This window comes from Carettochelys insculpta, chromosome 25, assembly GCF_033958435.1.
Source record: "Carettochelys insculpta isolate YL-2023 chromosome 25, ASM3395843v1, whole genome shotgun sequence".
NCBI classification, from domain to species: domain Eukaryota; kingdom Metazoa; phylum Chordata; order Testudines; family Carettochelyidae; genus Carettochelys; species Carettochelys insculpta.
The window spans coordinates 13,744,899-13,764,615 of record NC_134161.1 but is presented as its reverse complement, the minus strand read 5'-3'; the positions used below and the strand labels follow the sequence as shown (position 1 = coordinate 13,764,615).

The 19,717-nt window shown below is 45.0% G+C and overlaps 1 protein-coding gene and 1 long non-coding RNA gene across 2 annotated transcripts in view; one reads left to right on the top strand and one right to left on the bottom strand.

The window, feature by feature from the left end:
- Positions 1–19,717, bottom strand: part of LOC142001564 (uncharacterized) — a 236,758-nt gene that overhangs the window by 34,229 nt on the left and 182,812 nt on the right. The gene's annotated exons all lie outside the window — the stretch shown is intronic.
- Positions 16,535–19,717, top strand: part of BARX2 (BARX homeobox 2) — a 51,990-nt gene continuing 48,807 nt past the window's right edge. Inside the window, exon 1 of the mRNA XM_074977015.1 lies at positions 16,535–16,889. Coding sequence (XP_074833116.1) covers positions 16,703–16,889 — 187 coding nt within the window. The 5' untranslated portion in view covers positions 16,535–16,702. The remainder of the gene's footprint in view (positions 16,890–19,717) is intronic.

Below are 19,717 nucleotides of genomic sequence, written 5' to 3'. Positions count from 1 at the left end.
GGAGGCTCATGGGGAAATCGCAAGTGTTGGCAACCTGGCTCGACTCAAATGCCTATCTAGCCACTGGTGCTGTGGGAGAAATTACTGGGTGAGGTTTTCTGGCCTGTGTTGTGCAGGAAGACAGATGAGATGATCGCAGTGATCCCTTCTGGCCTTAACATCCAGGAATCTATCCATCTGATCCTGGGTGTGTGTGTTGACAGTGGGAATGCAAATAGTGATTCTTAAATGCACCAGTGGAGTCAGAAGTAATGAGCCTGACTCACTTCCAAGCCTCATTCAGTAGAATAGGGAGTAACCCCATTCAAGTGATTGGAATTACACAGGTGTGTGCTTCTGGGGAATCAAACTCTAGATTAATTTCCCTTCCAGTTTTGTCCTTATTAAATTTAGCAGATGTTGGGCCAGATTTGGATTTCATTTCTTTCCTAACCACCCTTGAGCAAGCCTGTCAATTTCAATGAGGTTACTCTGGGTTTACATACACAGAATCTAGCTCATTGATTTATCTGCTTGCTTGTACTACAGAAACCAGTGTTTTGGTTACTGTTGCTTATTTATTGCACTGCCCCAATACAGAGCAGCACCCCAGTGCATTAACTCTGAACAAAAAAAGCTCTCTCCAAAGAGCTTACCCTTGTTCTATGACCAGAGATGTTTGGAATAAGCTTTCTTTGCTGCTTGGAGACCTCTATTGCCATGGAGCAGAATAACTGGTATGGTGGGGATATGCTGTTCTGGAAGGACAGAGGGGACAAAGAGGGATGAGGTTCTGCATTATACACCAAGTCTATATACACTTGCTCTGAGGAACGGGAGGGTGTAAGGGGAAGAGCAGTGTCTGGGTGTGAAGGAATTGAAAAGAATCCAGAGAAGAGCCACAGAAATGACAAAAGGTTTGAAAACCTGATCTATAATAAAAGGTTAAACGCCTGGGCCTGCTGAGTCTTGAGAGAAGAAGACTGAGGGGCTGTTAGAAAAAGAACAGTGATCAGTTGTTCTCTATGTCCTCTGAAGGCAGGGTAGGATGTAATGGGCTTAATCCAGGGGCAACTGCTGAGGATGGACATGGGGGTGGGGGCACTGGCCATATGACCACCTCCCTCATGATTCCTTTGTGACTGACCTCTAGCCCACATTTGCTCCAAACCCTAGCCCTGCCCCACCTTTTCCCATCCCACCCCACCCTTGCTCTGCCCCTGCCCTGCCTCTTCCTGCCCCACCCCACCCCACCCCATTCCTGCTCCTCCTCCACTCCACTTCTTTCCCCCAGCTCTCTCCCCTAAGCCACACAGCTCGGGGACTAGCAGGGACAGGTCTGCTGATGGGGAACAAAGGGGACAGTTGCCCATGGGCCTGGCATTTCAAAGGGGCCTGGAGCTCCAGCTGCTGCTGCTGCCAGAAAAGCCCAGGTGACCCTCTATTGTCCTTTGAAATGCAGCAGAGCACGGAGGAAAGAAACTTTGTGCAGGCAGAAAAAATAATTGCATGAACAAACTGGGACTCATGGGCTACGTCTACATGTGAAGCCAACATCGAAATAGGCTATTTCGATGAATAACGGCACCACATCGAAATAGGCGCTGCGAGGGTACGTCTACACGCCAAAGTAGCACACATCGAAATAAGGGTGCCAGGCACAGCTGCAGACAGGGTCACAGGGAGGACTCAACAGCAAGCCGCTCCCTTAAAGGGCCCCTCCCAGACACAGTTGCACTAAACAACACAAGATACACAGAGCCAACAACTGGTTGCAGACCCTGTGCCTGCAGCATGGATCCCCAGCTGCTGCAGAAGCAGCCAGAAGCCCTGGGCTAAGGGCTGCTGCCCACGGTGACCATAGAGCCCCGCAGGGGCTGGAGAGAGAGCATCTCTCAACCCCGCAGCTGATGGCCGCCATGGAGGACCCGGCAATTTCGACGTTGCGGGACACGGATCGTCTACATGGTCCCTACTTCGACGTTCAACGTCAAAGTAGGGCACTATTCCGATCCCCTCAGGAGGTTAGCAACTTCGACGTCTCGCCGCCTAACGTCGAAGTTAACTTCAAAATAGCGCCCGACGCGTGTAGCCGCGACGGGCGCTATTTTGAAGTCAGTGCCGCTACTTCGAAGTAGCGTGCACGTGTAGACACAGCTATGGAGACTCACTGATATTTGTACAGTGTTTTGGGATTTGTGCAGCAAATGTACTATGGAAGAGCACAGCAGCACATGTAATGAATCAGGTTTGTATTTTGGCAGCACCTGGAGACTGAGTTGAGGTTGGCACCTCCACGTACTGTGTTTCTAAGGCTACGTCTATGCTAGGTCAGAAGATCGACTCACTCAGGGAGAGGGGAGGAGTAAGGGAGGTCGACCTTCCCCAGCATGGACAGCCAAGTTAGCTGAGTGCAGATACGTTGATTTTACCTACACAATTGCTGTAGCTAGAATTGTGTATTTGTGGTTGACTTGCTTTGCCTAGTGTAGACATAGTCTAGCTCTTCTGTACAGGAATGTGACTTCCCTGACTTCTGCTGTATCATTTCTCCCCAGATCACCCATGCAACCTTGTCTGAGAGGACTCACCAATATTGGGGCACCATGGTACTGATTGCCCGCAGATAATCACGGACTACCCCCCCCGTATGATCTAAACAGATAAAGGAATGCAGGGGAAACAAATGCACGGGGATGTGAAGACTAGCCTGGAGTCACACAGCAGGCCTACAGCAGAGCCAGATTCCCTGTGTCTTAGCCCAATTCCATGTCCAGTAGATCACATTTCTTCTCAACGCCTGTGTCTGACTATTTATTACCGATTCTCACAGGCCTGTCCAGTGCAATGACTCGGCTTTGTTCTTCCTCTGTCTGTTTCCTCCTCTCTTCTCCCCACTTCAAACCTTTCCTTTCAATCTTAATCCATAACGCAAATGTTTTGCCCCTCAGTTTGCTGGTGTAGGGCAGGAAAGCAGTGGAGAGACTCATCACCTTAAATGTAATGGAAATATTTGCGAATGAATGAGCCCTCGTTACACCCGTTGCAAGGAAACACTGAATTGACAGTAGCCACCGGCTCACAGGGTTTAATTAATAAATCTGGGTGGCGTCTCTTAAACCACAGGAAGGGATTATGGGGTTAATGCGTCTGTCTGATGTACTTTTATGGAAAAGATTTGCTGCCTGTCTTTAACTCACTCATCTTCCACCTGGTACTTGTGAAGGGGAGTGTCAGTTAGGAAGGAAAACGCAGCGGACCTGTCTGGATGTTTGAACAGGGGTGGCATCTGGAGATGGGGGTTGGACCAAGGCGATATTTGTTCCCTCCTCCTCCATCCAACAACTATGTTTCTATGGTGCTATCTGCATTAATAACTCACGCATCATCATGTGTTCCACAAATGAACCTTTCTTGAACATAATGGGCTCATTAGCTTCTCAGAGCTGCTCTTAGCAGCAGCCATGCTGCTGGTAGTGATGCTTTTGCTTTGGAAGCAATTTGTGGGCCAGATCCAGAGCTGGTGTAAGCTGACATAGACCCACGGACATCAGTGGAATGAGTCTGATTTACACTAGCTGAATATCTAGCTCCATATTTAATTGAAAGCTGTTCTCTGGTGTGCTCAGAGAGCTAGAGCCGGATTCACTGAGGACAGGTTTCCGTTCCCCAGGCTTCCAAACTGCTTGGATGTTAGGCCCTTTCTTCTTCACACTGTCCCTTTCCCAGGGTTCCTGACACAATGTGAACAGCTAAGGAAAGCCCAAGGACTGCTGATATGATGAGCGTCCATTTGAATGAAAGTCTGATCACAGATTCTTTTCTATGCACCCGCGAGGGAACTACACCAAAGGCCTGATTCTCCACCACCTTATACTCTGGGCCACCATTTATACCTCAGCAAAGCAGGGCTATCAGCAAGCTCTCTGACCCAGGACCATCTTTTTGCTTGCTGCTTGTATAGCTGCTGCCTCCTATACCTAGGGCTTCTCAGTGCTATTGCAATACAAGGAACTAATAACCATACCAAATCCAACAGAGAGCATTTGCACCCATTTTGCAGCTAATTGAGCCCATAGTTTTCTGGTACTTGGGCTCCCTTCTAAAGAGGTACAGAAGGCAGCGGGATTTGTGCTTCCTAATACAAGGAAGTTTCATATGCACATGTGCATTAGTGTATGGGCCAAGCCCTCAGCTGGAATAAATGGGCACTGCTCCTCTGGAACCAACTCTGTTTATACCAGCTGAGGATCTGGCCCATGTATATATATTTTCACACTGTAACAAAGAGACAGTGGCGCTTTCCACTTGAATAGGAAAACACTAATCTGGTTTTAAGGAGTGCCTCTCTTCAAACAATCTTCCCTGACCATGGGAGAAATGTCTGTACATACGAACAGGAATCTCATGCAGCAATGCAGCATTACCAGTTCTGCTGAAAGTGATTAGATACATAAAACCCCACATAGAGCCTCTCCCAAGGAGATGTTTGTGGTTCACCACCAGACCTTTGATAAATCCCTCTCCTTGTAATTTTATGCTTTTTGGTTTTGCTCTGCAAACTGTGTTACTATGTGTAAATTGGGGGGACAAGACATGACAATATTCAGGGTTTTATCTTATCTACAAAACTACCCCTTCCAACAGCCTGGGGAAAAAAAGTGTCCTGATTTTTCATCTGGTCACCTAAGCGCAGCTGCTGGCAACCAAAACAGCACAAAGAGACATTTTTTTGAATTCAGTAAAAAACTCAATAATTCAAGAGCTGCAATGCGTGAATAAGACTTTTGTAGCAACACAATTGAAACACAGATACAGTATCATATCCCACAATGCACTGCACATATTAAAGGAGGTGTTAGCCAACATTTTTGAGATCACATATCATTTGCTACTTAGATGTGAGTTGTTTATTGTTGGGCTTTTGGACATTCACCTTTTATTGAAAATAATCAGGAGGAGTTTGGGTGTTTTTTTGCTGGTTTACTTTGCAATTATACTGTTGGGAGCCACAAAGAAGTCCTTAGAGGGCGGCATGTGGCTCCGGAGCCTCAGGTTGCAGACCCCTGCCCTCGAGTAACCGTCTCTTAAAACTTAGAGATGCACAACTTCTGCCCCAAGTGAAATTGTCACAAAAACCCAAAGAGCATCCATAGAAGTCTATGGAGCTAACCTGGCCTTTATACTGTCTGCTGACAGCAGAATTTAGACAAACAAATCTCTTTAACTCTAATGGCTTCAGATCCTCTGATGATTTTTGTGTATTTGGTACTGTGCACAGATTGAATTGTCAGTGGATTTGTCCATGACGTAAGAAAGACATGAAGCAGCTGGACACTGTAAAGAGAGGGCCTGGTAGAGGTGGCAGTGGTGGAAGCTTAAAGTCTATCGAGTCAAAGGCATCCCTGGGCACACTTTGAAATCCCTGCTGTAGGCTATGACTAAAGGAGCATTAGGAAAGAGAGAGAGAGAGAGAGATTCTTTTCTGACAGAAGTGATTCTTTGTACCACCTAGAAAGGGCCCATAAACCTCACCCTGAGAACTGCTCTCCCAAAGCTGGCACTAAAGTATTGTATTTATCTAGTGCCATGGCACCCTACCAGTTCTGTAGTGTTACAGCTAACCAGCCACATTATTCTGAAAATATATTTATTGTTCAAGCCAACTAGTCACACTCAACCAGCCAAATATCCATGTGTGGCTAGTGGCTAGCGTGTTGGACACCATGGATGTAGCGACAGGGCAGAGAACAGAGCCAAATAGCAAAGCAAATAGACAGAAGTGCCAGATTTTCACTCTGGGATTGGCATTGCTCCCTCTAATACCAGGACATTGAGTTCTCTCTCCTTCTTTCCACATCCCTTCCAGTACTGAACAGTATGATGTTGCTTTGCTCCAATTCTTTCCTAGATCACAAACTCTTTGGGGTAGGGTGCATTTTTTTTTCTGTTATATGTTTGTACAGCACAGAGTACAATGGGTCCAGGACTGGGGCTCCCAAATGCTGGCACTATACAAGCAGTTATTAGTCAAAATTATTAATAACCTCAGATTCCTGTAAAGTGGGGGTGAGCAAAAGTGGGGGAGGGTGTGAAATTCCATACAGGGGTGCAGCACAATCAGCTGCTGGGTCTCATTAGAAATGTTGAATTATGGTACTCTTTTTATGTAAGTGTAGTCACATTTCTATACCACCACATGTGGAAGGCTGGTGTGGAGGTGTTCCGCTCAGGTAGCAGGACAAGCGAGGGACTCTCTTTGGCTGCCCGCCCTTCCACCTCTGAAATAATGGAACTAAATTTAATTGCTTTAACTGCTGGATCACTCCCATTGTCCTGCTGGCCATTAAACCAATTAAATTTGGTTCTAATGTTTCAGTGGCAGCAGGGCAGAGAGCCACAGAGGAGTCAGCGAGAGCAGTGCCCAGAACCGCAAATGACTCCTTAAAGAGTGACATGCAGTTCTGGAGCTGCAGATTGCTGACCTCTGCTCTAGGTATTACCAAGGGCATAAGTAAGGAGTAGAAAGAGTCTTCTGCTAAAAGTAGGTTGGAATTCACTCTCCTCTCTCTGCACACCTGGGATGAGCCTTCTTCTTGGCAGCAAGTGTCCCTTCCTGTTTCAGTTTGCTCTAAAGTCTGCTGGGCACTATTGTGCTATAAATATTAGTAAATCTATATGTGGAGCTACACCTATCTGCACTTACAGCAGGACCTATCACCATCCCTAATGGATTTATTCCAGATCCCTAAATGGCCCCCTCAGGGACTGAGCTCATAATCCTGGATTTAGCAGGCCATTGCTCAAACCATTGAGCTATCTCTCCCCCCATCTATGAAATGGTAGCAGTGAGTGAGAGGAATCGAAGAGGCTCAGGTGAAGGCTCAGGTGAAGGTGGGAAAGCATGTGCTCAGACAGGATTAGAAACTCTTGGTAGATAGGGGGTTTCAACCGTCAGGAGTTGCTCGTGCTCCAGAGTTGCAAAGACCACAAGAAAGAAGGTAGGAAGGGGAGTATGGGGCTACATGAGAGGATAGGAGAAAGCAACAAAGATGGACCAGGTCTACAGAGGGTTTCAAAAGCAGAGAAGGTGACTCTGGGTATGGGAATTTGGAGCTCTTACAAAAGGACACAAGGTGACCTTGGCATAAGAGTGGTGAGAGCAATCTTCTGTACATGCTGGAGTTGGGAGCACTAAAACCATGTCTCAGCTCAGCCATGACTGGTCAGCAGCTAATGTACCTGCTGAGCGCCATTGCAGATACTGCCAGGTCTAATTTGTACCATTTGAACTAACTCCCTGCTGGAATTGGTTGCCCGTTCCTGTTGGCTGGAATGTGAGCTAAATCCCAGCATAGGCATGCCTGAGACCCCTAGTGGCTGTAGCAAAGGGTGTTGCAATAGCCCAGGCTTGGAGAGATGAAAACTTAGATGAGGATTTCACATGAGCTGGCACGGAGGCACCATAATCACTGCGGTGGCTGGAGGCAGGTCTGCAGACACAGGTGAGGTGGAGGAAAGGAAAATTCAGGGTCAAGGGTAATGCTAAGTTTATGGATACTGAACATTAATGTGGCACCTTATAGATGATCAGATATTTTGGAGCATAAGCTTTTGTGGGGAAAGACCCACGAAATGCATCTGATGAAGTGGGTCTTTGCCCACGAAAGCTTATGCTCCAAAATATCTGTTAGTCTATAAGGTGACATAGGACTTCTTGTTGTTCTTGGAGATTAATGGGAAGTCCAAGTCAAGGAGACAGGAGAATTACATTTGAGGATGCTCCTTACACACACAATGCTTGGCATTGCTACCAGTTGTTTAATGTAATATACCACCCTTTCACTCAATATAACACAGTGAAAACTCCTAGGCTTATCCAATGGCACCAGGGCTCAAACCAAGGTCTTAACAGCTACATGAATTTTAATGTCCTAATTATGTGCAGTGGCAATTGGATTATGTCTGACCTCTCATGGTACCTCATTGATACTGAATGTTCTTGCTGGGGAGGCAGGGTTATCCCTAAGTGGCACAAGACAGACTTTTCATGCAAGCACATCACACTAAATGAAACAGCAGTGAGTTGGAGCTGCCAGAGCGGAAAGAATTTCCAGATTCCTGAATTATCCTTTGGGTCCTAGTCAGTAATATCATGCTAGTTAAAGTCAGGAAGACATACATTTTCTCCCCCACTTGACCTTCTTCTTCCTCTCTCAGATGCCCCACACGTTGCCAGCATCCTGACCTCCCCCTAAACCAGGAGCTTCCCCTTCCCGCCTTCTGACCTTTCCCCCTCAAATGTTCTGGGATCAACACAGCTATAAAATAAAGCACAGCTGGCTCATTCATGTAGAGCAGAACCTTGATTTCACCATACTCACAACAGACCAGGTAGATGAAGCCTTCATCCGGCCCTCTGAAAAACCAAATTATGCAATGAAAGTGATGCTGATGAAGAATAAACCAACAGCCCTTTGTATTCCCCTGACATCAGTGCACTTGAAATTGCTTTCACAGAGAGTTGCAGGACCCATGGTAAATGATGCAGTGCTCCATATTGCAACTTATGCACCATCCTGCCTGTCATTTTGGGATGTTTGATTTTAATTAGTTTGTAAAATTGGGCTTCTACTGTAATGCCTTTTCCCTCCCAGTCAGTGCATACAATGACTTCTGTTGTGGTTTATTTTGTATCTACTCCCAGGAAACCTACCTTACCTCACACTGGAGTAAATAAAGAGTAACTCCAGTAAAGTCAGTGGACTGCACCAAGGTGAGACATGTGTAAGTGAGGGGAGATGAGGGGTCTTGTCTTTTACACTGAATTGTGGTATCAAAGCTCCTTACAGAGCTTGGTCTGCACAGAATGTGGTCCCTGAGCTCTCAGTGTGGGCTATATGGCACCTTCAGTGTATCTTAGGTGGGGCTATCTGACTCCCAGGTGGAATAGTTGTACTGAGGTACTTTCTGGGCTCAGAGCTGGGGGCCTGCAGAACTATAGGGCATAGGACTGAAGAAGTCCATCTAGAAACCAGTTATAAGGAGTGGCATTTGATGGTGTCCATAAGTCCCTTCTTGCAGGCTGAGCTAGTTCCGTGATGTTCCTCATGCACCTTCCAATCCAGTCCTTGTGGAAAACTCCCATGATTGCAATGTTCTGTGGGTGTCTCTGTGGTAACTGCAGACATACTCTTGGTCTATTGGTTTGGATTTTTCCCCTTCTCCCCTTTCAGGTAAATCAGCCCAAGAAAAAAGAAAAATCAAGCAGGTCTGATCCCTGTGGACCATGGATGCAGCATCGGTAACTGAACATCAAAGGATGTTTCTCACCACATAGAAATTGAAGGCATCAGTGTTACAAGCTACCACCCAGTTCAGCAGACATCTGCCCAGAGCCTGGCGAAAATAATTGGCCTTGAGTACAGCTTGATCCAGATGTGGACTCTGATCAGTTTTAGGCCAGGAGCAAGCTAAAGGACAAACCAGGGCTAGAGTTTGGAGTCCCTGGTGCCAAAATCAGGCAAGCTGTTTGTTCTCAAGATATTTCAGCCTCAAAGGCCAGGGCTATACTAGCCCCTGCCTTTCGGAAGGGGCATGCTAAGGACCCACTGTGGCAGATACTAATGAGGTGCTGTCATGAATATGCAGCACCCATTAGCATAATGGTGGCCATGTGTGTTTCGAACTTACCGCTTTCGAAACACATGCCACCCCTGTACACAGGGGCCTTCTGAAAGGCCCTCTGGGTTTGAAAGCCCCTTCTTCCCATGTGGTTTTGGGAAGACGGGGCTTTCGAAGTCTGGGGGTGTGTGTCCTGAGAGATGATGAGCCAAGTTTTCTGATGGTCTGATTTCAGACGCTCCAACTCTGCATACTTACTCCTCCTCCCCATACCAAATACACTCCAGTGATTCAAATGGAAGCTCCTTTGATGCTTTTCCATAGCAGAATACAATGCCTCAGTTCTTGGGCTAGTTCAACTCCCGTTGGCTTTACTAGGAGGATTGGAGTCACATGGTATACAGGAATGGTCCTGAAGGTTGCAGCATAGACATATATCATTAGATGGGCCTGAGATAATGACAGCTACTTAAAGGGAGCGGTTAGATAAGATGAGGCTTAAGTTGTTTTTCCTCACTTTCATTGGAGCCAGGGAGGACTCTGGTGTTCTGCTTCTAGGTGTGCCACTGACTGTGGGCAAGTTGCTTAACTTTTCTGTGATTCAGTTTAACCATCTAGAACTTGTGAATAATAATAGTTATTCACCTGATGTAGGTAAGAAGAAGCTTAATTATATTCTGTCCCAAAGACCGTTAATGTCCTTTAGTTTAAGGCATTAATATAATTACAAAGTATCCAGTAGTATTGTTATTAGCATTCACATCAGATTTATTTATAGATGTGTTACTTCCTTCTACTTTGGGACATTATAAGAAGAAAACCTCCAGACTGAAAGCCTGATTCCAGCCTCACACTCCTTTAATTCTGGTGTAACATCATAATCAGGCTCTGAATGTGTAAACAGGGCAGGATCACAAGAACAGAAACATGCTCTCAAAGAACTAGGGGACACCAAACGAAATTAATATGTAGCAAGTTTAAAGCAAAAGGAAGTTTTTCTTCATGCAGCGCATGGTAGGCCTGTGGAACATCTTGCCAGAGGATGTTGTGAAGACCAGGAATTTAAAAGGATTCAAAAAAGAGCTAGATGAATTCATTGAGGTTTAGTCCATCAATGGCTATTAGCCAGAAAGAATAGGAATGGTGTCCCTAGCCTCTGTTTGTCTTTGGCTAGAAATGGATGACAGGAGAGGAATCATTTTGATGATTACCTGTTCTGTTCACTCCTTCTGTGGCTCTGACATTGGACTGTACTGGAAGAAAGGATACTGGGCTAGATAGACATGTTAACTTAATTTCCCTTGTCCTTGAGCCTGCTAGAATCAAAGGGAGTTTTGTTTTGAGCTTCAGCAGTGGCTGGATTGGACCCCTTGGAATGCAAGTATTCTCCTGGAAAGGATGGTTTGGTACTTCATGGGCTCAGTGGTGGGTGTGCCCTGCATTATTTAGGGTTCCAAAGAACACGCCAAACTAGCTAGAATAAATCTGTGCTAGTCATGGGGCAGGATCACTGGCAGAATTGGAGCTGTTTAGAAAGAGGTTTATGGGGCGGTGCAGATTTTCTAATGGGCGTTAACATATCACATACACCTGAATACATGCCAAGAAATGTAGGCCTCCTTTTGTCAGGTAAACATTAGGTTGTTGACCCCCTTGCAATGGCTGTGAGTCCAGAATTGGGACACCTAAACCAGAGCTGGGGAGGCTGGAAGCTACAGCAAGAAAAGCATGCCAGCCTGGATCTCCAGACATAGAAATAGGAGTTGACGTGCAGGATAGCCACCACTGCCTACCCTTAGAGCAGTGAGGAAAGCAGAAATGAAGAAGAGCTTTGTGTAAGTCAAATCCTTCTTCTGATCTCTCTGAGCATAGTGTGAGGTGGAGTGAGTGAAGCCAACAGATGGCTGAATCCACTGCATTCATAGCCAGGTGCTAATGCAGCAATTTGCAGTGGTTTGTCTGCCCAGCCATTTGCCCCACCAGCCACACACTGAGATCACCTTCCCCATTTTCTCTTTCCTCTCACACAGGCTTTAAGAAAAATGCTAAAAACGGAGTATCTCTTTACTCTTAATTCTGAAAACTGGTGTGTCTGTCACTCTTCCCCACCCCAGGCATTGAACTGAAAAAACAGGGAAAGAAATTTGTCCACAGACTTAGAAATAGCAGCCTAGGGTCTCCTGAAAGATGCCTTGGAAGAGTGAAAATAGTGCAGGGCAAGATGCAAAAGTTTTAAAGCTCAGGTGCTTTTCAGGTAAATCAGGCAGGTGGCAAAATGATATCTGGGTTTCAGTGTCCTTTTTCTGCATGTACTAAGTGCTAGTCAAGGAAGCTGCTTTGACAGGTCCTTTGGGACTGAATACCCCTCACTAGACATAGGTAAGGCATGTCGGGGCAGGGAGAAAGTAACCTTTTTTCTTGTGCTGTTGGTTGCACCACTGTTAGCAAATAGGGGAAGGACTAGTAGACAAGACACAGCATTCAACCTTTCTCAGAGCTCTCCTGCCCTCAGTGCTGGAGTTACTCGACATTCTTAGGATTCATACCTCCTGCAGTCGTTCACAGCAATGCCAAGCCAGTCCTGAGTAGGTGGTGTTTTGTAAAACATCTGTAAAATGGGGCTAAGAGTGCTGATTTCCTTTGCCAACTGGTGTGAGATCTCCTGCTGAAAAGTGCTACCCCAGAGGCTGGCACTATTATTTGATGCCTGCTATGCAGAGGTGTAAATGAAGACACAGGGTGTAGGGCAACAGTGAGTCATGCAAATGGTGTTGTCTAAAATGTCTTATGACTGGATTGCGGTCACATAAGCTGGCATCAGAGCTGGAGACAGAACCAGCATTCCCTGTAAACACTGAGCTTGTGCAGCTACTCAGTAGAGATTCAGTTGCTGCCCCACTGATTAGCAGAGCTCTTGCAGATTTTTTTTTGTTTGCTTCTATTGGTGGTGCACATTTACAAATGCCTCAGTGCACAAAAATTATTCTGCACATGGATGGAAAAAATCCACACATGGCTGGAGAAGATCAGAGGGCATATTGGACAGAACCCATGTCTCCTGCAGCCAGAAGCCCAATGCCACCCCTCTCTCTCAATTGAAAGCCTCTTTCCGGAGGTGGGTGACTGTTATTTGCACAATTTGCTTTTGTTCCTCTGTCACAAGGGATGAGCTCTCTTGTCTTCATCCTTACAGAGAGACCCTAAGGTGAGGGACCTGCTCAGATTCTGTCTAGTTTCATCCCTGATTCTGACCTTGCACAAACAAAATTCCCACTGGAGAGGATGGACTGCAGGATCAGATCCCTGGACTCTCTGCTCTCTCTCTCCCCACTACCTTTCTCTCCCTAGTAAAAAGGCACATGTGGAATCCCCATCCAGTCACTGGTATATTTCAGGCTGACTGGCCAATGCCTCCCTCACATAGGCACATGCATTTCACCATCCTCCTCCTCCTCCCCCTCCCCCTCCATCCCCACTCCTCCCATTTCTTGGGAGTGAGGCAGTCCTAGGGGAGAGGCAGTTACCAGTCAGACGGCCCGACTTTGGGAGATGCTTGGTGGCTCCAACAGCTGTGAGAGGTTTGAGTCTCCTTGGCAGATGTTTGCTTTTCCAGCCACTTCATTAATGTTAGAAACCAAATCCCTGATATTCCTGACCAAAGCACTCCCTTTATGATTGACGGCCAGTGTGTGTTTCATTCGACATAACCCATCTCATGGCTCTAGCCCTTTTTCTTTTCTTTTCAAAAGTTCTCATTATTAAAAATAATTCCTTGAGACACTTTAGGGAACTGATCCCATCTGCCAATTCAGCTCTGCCTGCGTCTAGCAGGGAGTTTGCAGCTCTTACGGTGGCTGAGGAGAACCTGCTAAAGGCTAAGTGTCAGCTCCAGTTCTGCTAGGAATCAGATGTTCAGATGCAGAAGTGAAATAAACAAGCAACAAAGGAAGCAGGTCCTTTAATCAGCTGGGTGTAAAGAATCACAGGTCCATTGAAATAGATTTCTGCGCTGCAGCTTGTCAGTTTCATGAAAGCATCTTTCCTGCACACTAAAATTAGCAGATGTCATAGATATCTCTACTGTGTCTTGTCAGCCTCCCATAAAGCTATTTCGTTCCAGCCACTGCACACTGAAATGCAAGGGGAAATCACCCCTTTCCAGCCACTGCAACAAACACAACCCTCAGCAAACGCAGGGCAGCAAATTATCCCATTTCTTTTCCAGTTGGGAAGGTTCCCCTAACCCCCGTTTCAGGATTCAAACCCCGACTTCTTTAGGATTTTATGTATCTATTTATGGTCGGCAAACGTTTACTATTTACTGTGACACTTTGAGTTACCATCGGAGATTTTATTTCCTTGAAATAATCCTTATTCATGTAATCTTTTGCACTGAAAAATGTAGTAATTAAAACCAATTTGGTTTCGAATTAAAAACTGCTATTGCAATAAAATAAATCATTTTTGGGGGAGGTTTTTGAAAATTAAACAACAGTTCCTCAATTTAAAAATTAAAATAATTAAAAGCATTGGTACACATATTTCTTTAAGCCCCATTTAATGAAATTCTTGTTCACCTTTAATTTCTCAGCAGTAACAAGAATAAAGTATATTCCAAGTACAGCAAAGAAAATACTATTTATTTATCTATTAATGCTTTTCTAATTGATTTTAATGAACAAGATTATTGGGGTACTCTCTGATTTACTAAAAATGCTGATTTTAAATGTAAAAATATTTTGGGGGAGGGGAGAATAAAAATTAGATCGTCTGTTTCCCTAAACTTGCTATGTCAATTTTGACAATGTTTAAACAGGACATAAGCATAGTATTTTTATCTCAGTGGGGTAGTTGTGTTAGTCTGTAGCTTCACAAAAAACAAGTAGTTCTGTAGCACCTTAAAGTCTAATAAATTTATTTATTAGGTAATGAGCATTCGCAGATAAGACCCACTTCTTCTGAATTCTTGCCCAATAAATAAATATGTTATTTTTAAGGTGTTACAGATCTGCTTGTATAGTATTTTGTGGTTTTTAAAACAGATCAAAACACCAAACAATATTTTCAACAGAAGAGGGAATATCGATCAACTGGAAGACAGTTTTAAGGATTCCAATACACGTTTTATTGTGGGTTCCACAGCAACAAACTCTACACTAAAGATGAGGAATAGGTAGTTTTTTTCTCTTTCAAAACACATTAGTTAAAAAACCCCCACAAATTTTATAATGTCTCAACTTGCTAAAATTAAAATGTTTTTTACTGATATTGAAAATAAAACGGGGTAATAAAGTTTTGTAGACGACATTAATGTATTTGTTATATCTAATAATAAATCTAGAATTCAGTCTATAGCTATATTCTTAATTAATGTAACAATCGTTCGAACCATTTATTCGATTCACGCAAGTTAATTAATGAGGGGCAGATGAGAATCAACAAATAATTTATGTAAAAAATAATTGAAATAATTCTGGTGCTGAAAAAGTCCGGTTCAAAGGAAGCGTAAGAGCTTTTTCAAAGCAATAGAAATTATTACCGACGAACGATTCTCCCTGCAAATCGGGAACAGAAGCCAGAGAAATAAACATCAGAGCAAAACCATCAAGAAAGTTTTGGCTTCTGCAACGCACCGGAAAATTGCACGGAAGCCCAGAGGCATCTGAAGTTTAAAAACAAAGGAAAAGTAATAGTCTTTAGAGTTAAACGACTTGACACATGAGCGTTTAAAAGAAGACGAGCAAATGACGCGCAGCACTTAAGAGGAACACTTATGGAACAAGAAAAACAATCATTTCGGCAAAACGCTTGCAAGCCGTGAAAGTGACGCTATTTGTCAAGTATCGGAGGGGTAGCCGTGTTAGTCTGGATCTGTAACAGCAACGAAGGGTCCTGTGGCACCTTGTAGACTAACAGAAACGTTTTGAGCATGAGCTTTCGTGAGCACAGACTCACTTCATCAGGTGCTGGTCAAGTGAGTCTGTGCTCAGGAAAGCTCATGCTCAAAACTTTTCTGTTAGTCTATAAGGTGCCACAGGACCCTTCGTTGCTGTTACTATTTGTCAAGAGTCTCTTTCCAGGTTTAATGTGTGTTAGCTTTACACCAGGGCGAGGTGTTCAGTGCTCGTTACGGGGGAAAACTGCCTTTCCAAATACCATAAAGTGTTCCAATACACAGCCGAGAGGAAAGAGCCAAGTCCTACTAACGCTGCATTGGTGGAAAAAGTGTTCACTATGAGCGATCCACCTATAGTTTTTCTCTGTGTAATACTTCAAGCCCTTCTCCGCAAACACAGCAAAATTCCTCAATTGTTTCGTCATTCACAATAGCTTTGTTAGCTTCCAAATACGTAATTACCTCCTGTTTTCCCCCTTTGCACGAACAACCTGCAGAGAAATGCTCAGTTGGGGGTCGGTGTGGGCATACAGCGACAGTGACAATTCTTGCAATGACAGTTCTTGCAAAGCGAGAAAAAAAGGGATGTCATTGGTTGTTCTGACCCTAAAACAGCGTCTCGCTCTGCAACGCATTTCGGAGCTGTGCATGTGCTTCCAAGCTGCAATGGTTCCAAAGTGCTTAATAACACTCCGGCGGACCACATCGCTACTTGAATTTTCAAGCCTTTGACTAAGTGCAGCTCGCTCGGGGAGGTGGGGGCGGGGGAGGGGAAGAGAGGGCGAGTCACCCTGGAAGTTTTCCAGCATTAAAAGGCAACGCAGAATGAAGCACACGCCCCGGCGGCTTAAAATAGAGCGCGCGCGCCCGTGCGCCCGGGATCCTGCCAGCCGCGAGACGCGCAGGGGACGGGAGCCGCAGGCTGCCCCGATTGACGGGCGGAATGTCCTAAAAAGGGCTCGCCGAGATGCTTATCGGGAGGTTTATATAGCAGCCGCGCGAGCGCACGCTGGAGAGCGCTCAGCCAGGCGCGGAGGGGGCGAGTCGCGCAGACCGCGCCTGGCGTGTGTGTGTGGGCGGGGGGTCGGCAGCTTTTTGCAGCCCTGCTCCGCTCCCCGGGCCCGCTCCTGCCCCCACTGCCCGTAGAGAGAGAGAGCGAGTCCGGGCCTGGGGCGGGCTCGGGGAAGGGGCTGAGCCTTGACCATGCACTGCCCTGGCGAGCTGCGGCTCGCCTCCCCCGGGCAGCTCAAGGCAGCCAGGAGGCGCTACAAGACTTTCATGATCGATGAGATCCTCTCCAAGGAGACCTGCGATTACTTTGAGAAACTTTCCCTTTACTCTATCTGCCCTTCCCTCATCGTCAGACCCAAACCTCTGCACTCCTGTACTGGTAAGAGCTTGAATTTTCTCATCTCCCCCTTAACCCTCTCCCCACCATTCCCCTTCTCCCATGAAGACTGGATGGGCGGGGGGTCTGACCCTGGCACCCAATGCCCCAAGGCTTTGCTGCACCAAGTCACCACCAAAGGAAGGGATTTTTGTCTCTGCAGGATCAATCCTGGGCCTGAGGGCTTTGTCTGTGTGGTTGGAACTAGCAAGGGTGTGGTGAGGAGCTGGCTCTGTACAGGGCTGGGTGCTCTCCTGGACCCAAAAGATTTGCAAGCAGAATCCTGGTTTGCTGCAGATGGTGGGGGCATCTGGGAAATCTTCCAAACCCTTTCTCTGAAACTGTCTTCTCTTGGGCCAGAATATTCACATGCTCCTCAGCTGGGATGTAGCTTTTCCTGCCTCCCTGTGGTTTGCTAAATATCCAGAGACACCGATCTGCGACTCTGAGAGCCACCTTCAACCATCTCTATCTTCCACAAATAAAAAACAAAAAGCAGTCAAGTAGCACTTTAACGACGAGCAAAATAGTTTATTAGGTGAGCTTTCGTGGGACAGACCCACTTCTTCAGACCATAGCCAGACCAGAACAGACTCAATAATAATCACCTATTAAACTATTTTGCTAGTCTTTAAAGTGCTACTTGACTGCTTTTTGTTTTGATAGTGTATAGACTAGCACGGCTTCCTCTCTGTTACTATTCCACAAAGAAATGATTGTGGGGAAGAATATGGAACATGTATCCCCCCGCCACACTAAATGGATTAACACCCTGATTCGGACTCCAATTCATGGGTAAAGCTGTCACTGACAGCAATGGGAAAAGGAACCAATAACAGTAACTCTAGAAAAGTGATCCAGTGTTGTTCAACAGCCTGATCTTGCATTATGTAGACACCAAAATCTCACATTAGCTTTCGAATAAGTTATGACGTGTCACGTGAAGAAACAGAAAACGTTCTGGTTGCGTTACAAACACAGGGCTTTATGATACACACAGATTTGTACCATAGAATAACAGAGAGGGAGCCGTGCTAGTCTATATCCCTATCAAAACAAAAAGCAGTCAAGTAGCACTTTGCTCACTTTGATCATTTTTTTCTGATTTGTCCTCTTTGATTATTGTTTTTGTTTCTCTGTGCCTTAAATATTGAGTCTGTTTTGGTATGGCTATTGTCTGAAGAAGTGGGTCTGTCCCACAAAAGCTCACCTAATAAATTGTTTTGCTAGTCTTTAAAGTGCTACTTGACTGCTTTTTGTTTAGATTTGTACCAGTAACCCCTCCCACCCCACACATTTGTGGAGCCCACTGACTTCAGCTGACGGATGGCTTCGGTTGCTGTGATTTGCAGAATCAGAGACACATATGCTTTTGCAAACAAATTAGTTTGCCCTCTGTTTGTGTGCACCCAAAACAAATGTCATGCTGCTGATACATTACAGGAGAAACGTTTTCTCTTCTCTGACACTATGAGCTTGGCAAGATTGCCACATAGTTAGATGGTTCTGCAGACTTTATTCACCGCAAAACTTTTTGTACTTCCCACACATGTTGGTAGAAATATGTGTAACTTTGGAGAATCTAATGATAACACTGGGCATTTTCAAAAAGTCAGGTTAGAAACATGTTTTGAAATAAAGGACACATTTCCAGTCATGCAGATGCTAAAAATGCATGCAGTTATGACTCTGAATATAAAAGAAGTCTCCACTGAAACTGATGAGGAGTGCTGCCTACATATTGATGGCACACATTTTCGCACCTAATTCCTCTGCTGCTTACCGGGGAATAAATGAAGAGGACCCTCACTGATGTTGATGGAGTTACACTGATATAAAACTTTAGTGAAATCAATCTGACCCATGGATTTTTTTTTTTTAATAGAGACCTGTTTAGTTCATGCAACGTCTACAGCTCCTATTGCCACTATACCTCAAATTGCAGATATTACTAATTTTCGATCAGGAAAGGTAATAATGGTCAATACGTTATCAAGCCCCAAATTTACCTGCTTTTGGAGAGAGTGGGGTTATGGTGCAGTTCTTATTCATATTACATTTCCTCAGATTGATTCCTGCTTGATTTTTATCACCATTTCCAGACAACCACAGATACACTTCCGGTGGAAGGAACAGGTATTAATCAAGATCCCACTGGTGAGGGATTGTGTGCAGTTAATTGTCTACTACAGTTTAGCCAGTGAAACTCTGTTCGTAATGAAAGTGGAATGAAAATCCCTGATGGCACAAACACGGAGGAGAGTGTAGGCCACAAAACCTTAGAGGGCCAATCCTGCTCACATTGGAGTCAATGGCAAAACACCCATTGACTCCAGTCATGCAGGAACAGGACCAAATACTCCAAGACAATCTCCTACTCAAAGATGTTTCCTTTATTGTTGTAAAATTCTATATTTTGCATGGAGGGGAGGTACCATAAAAGATGGCAGCTACTAAAAATCCCCCAAGCCCATCAGAGGAGCAATAATCTAAACATCCAGTAATTTACCAGTCTGTAAGAATAGCTCAGCATTATAAAACAATACTTAGCTGCTTCTCTGGGGTAAGCACTTCTGATTTATTTTCAGTGGGTGAATAAATTATCATTATCTGCTTCGTTATCATTCAGCCTGTGGGAAGGTTGAGTATATTTTTATGGGTGATTCCATGCCAGCTATAGAAAATGTTGGTTTTGCAAGGCTGAAATAGTAATTCATAGTTAAATGAACTGACTCAGCAGATGATCATGGATGATACTATCATGACACATATGTTCTAATTATTTAAACTCTGTTACTTTTTGTAGTCATTCACTGAATTTCCCTTAGGGA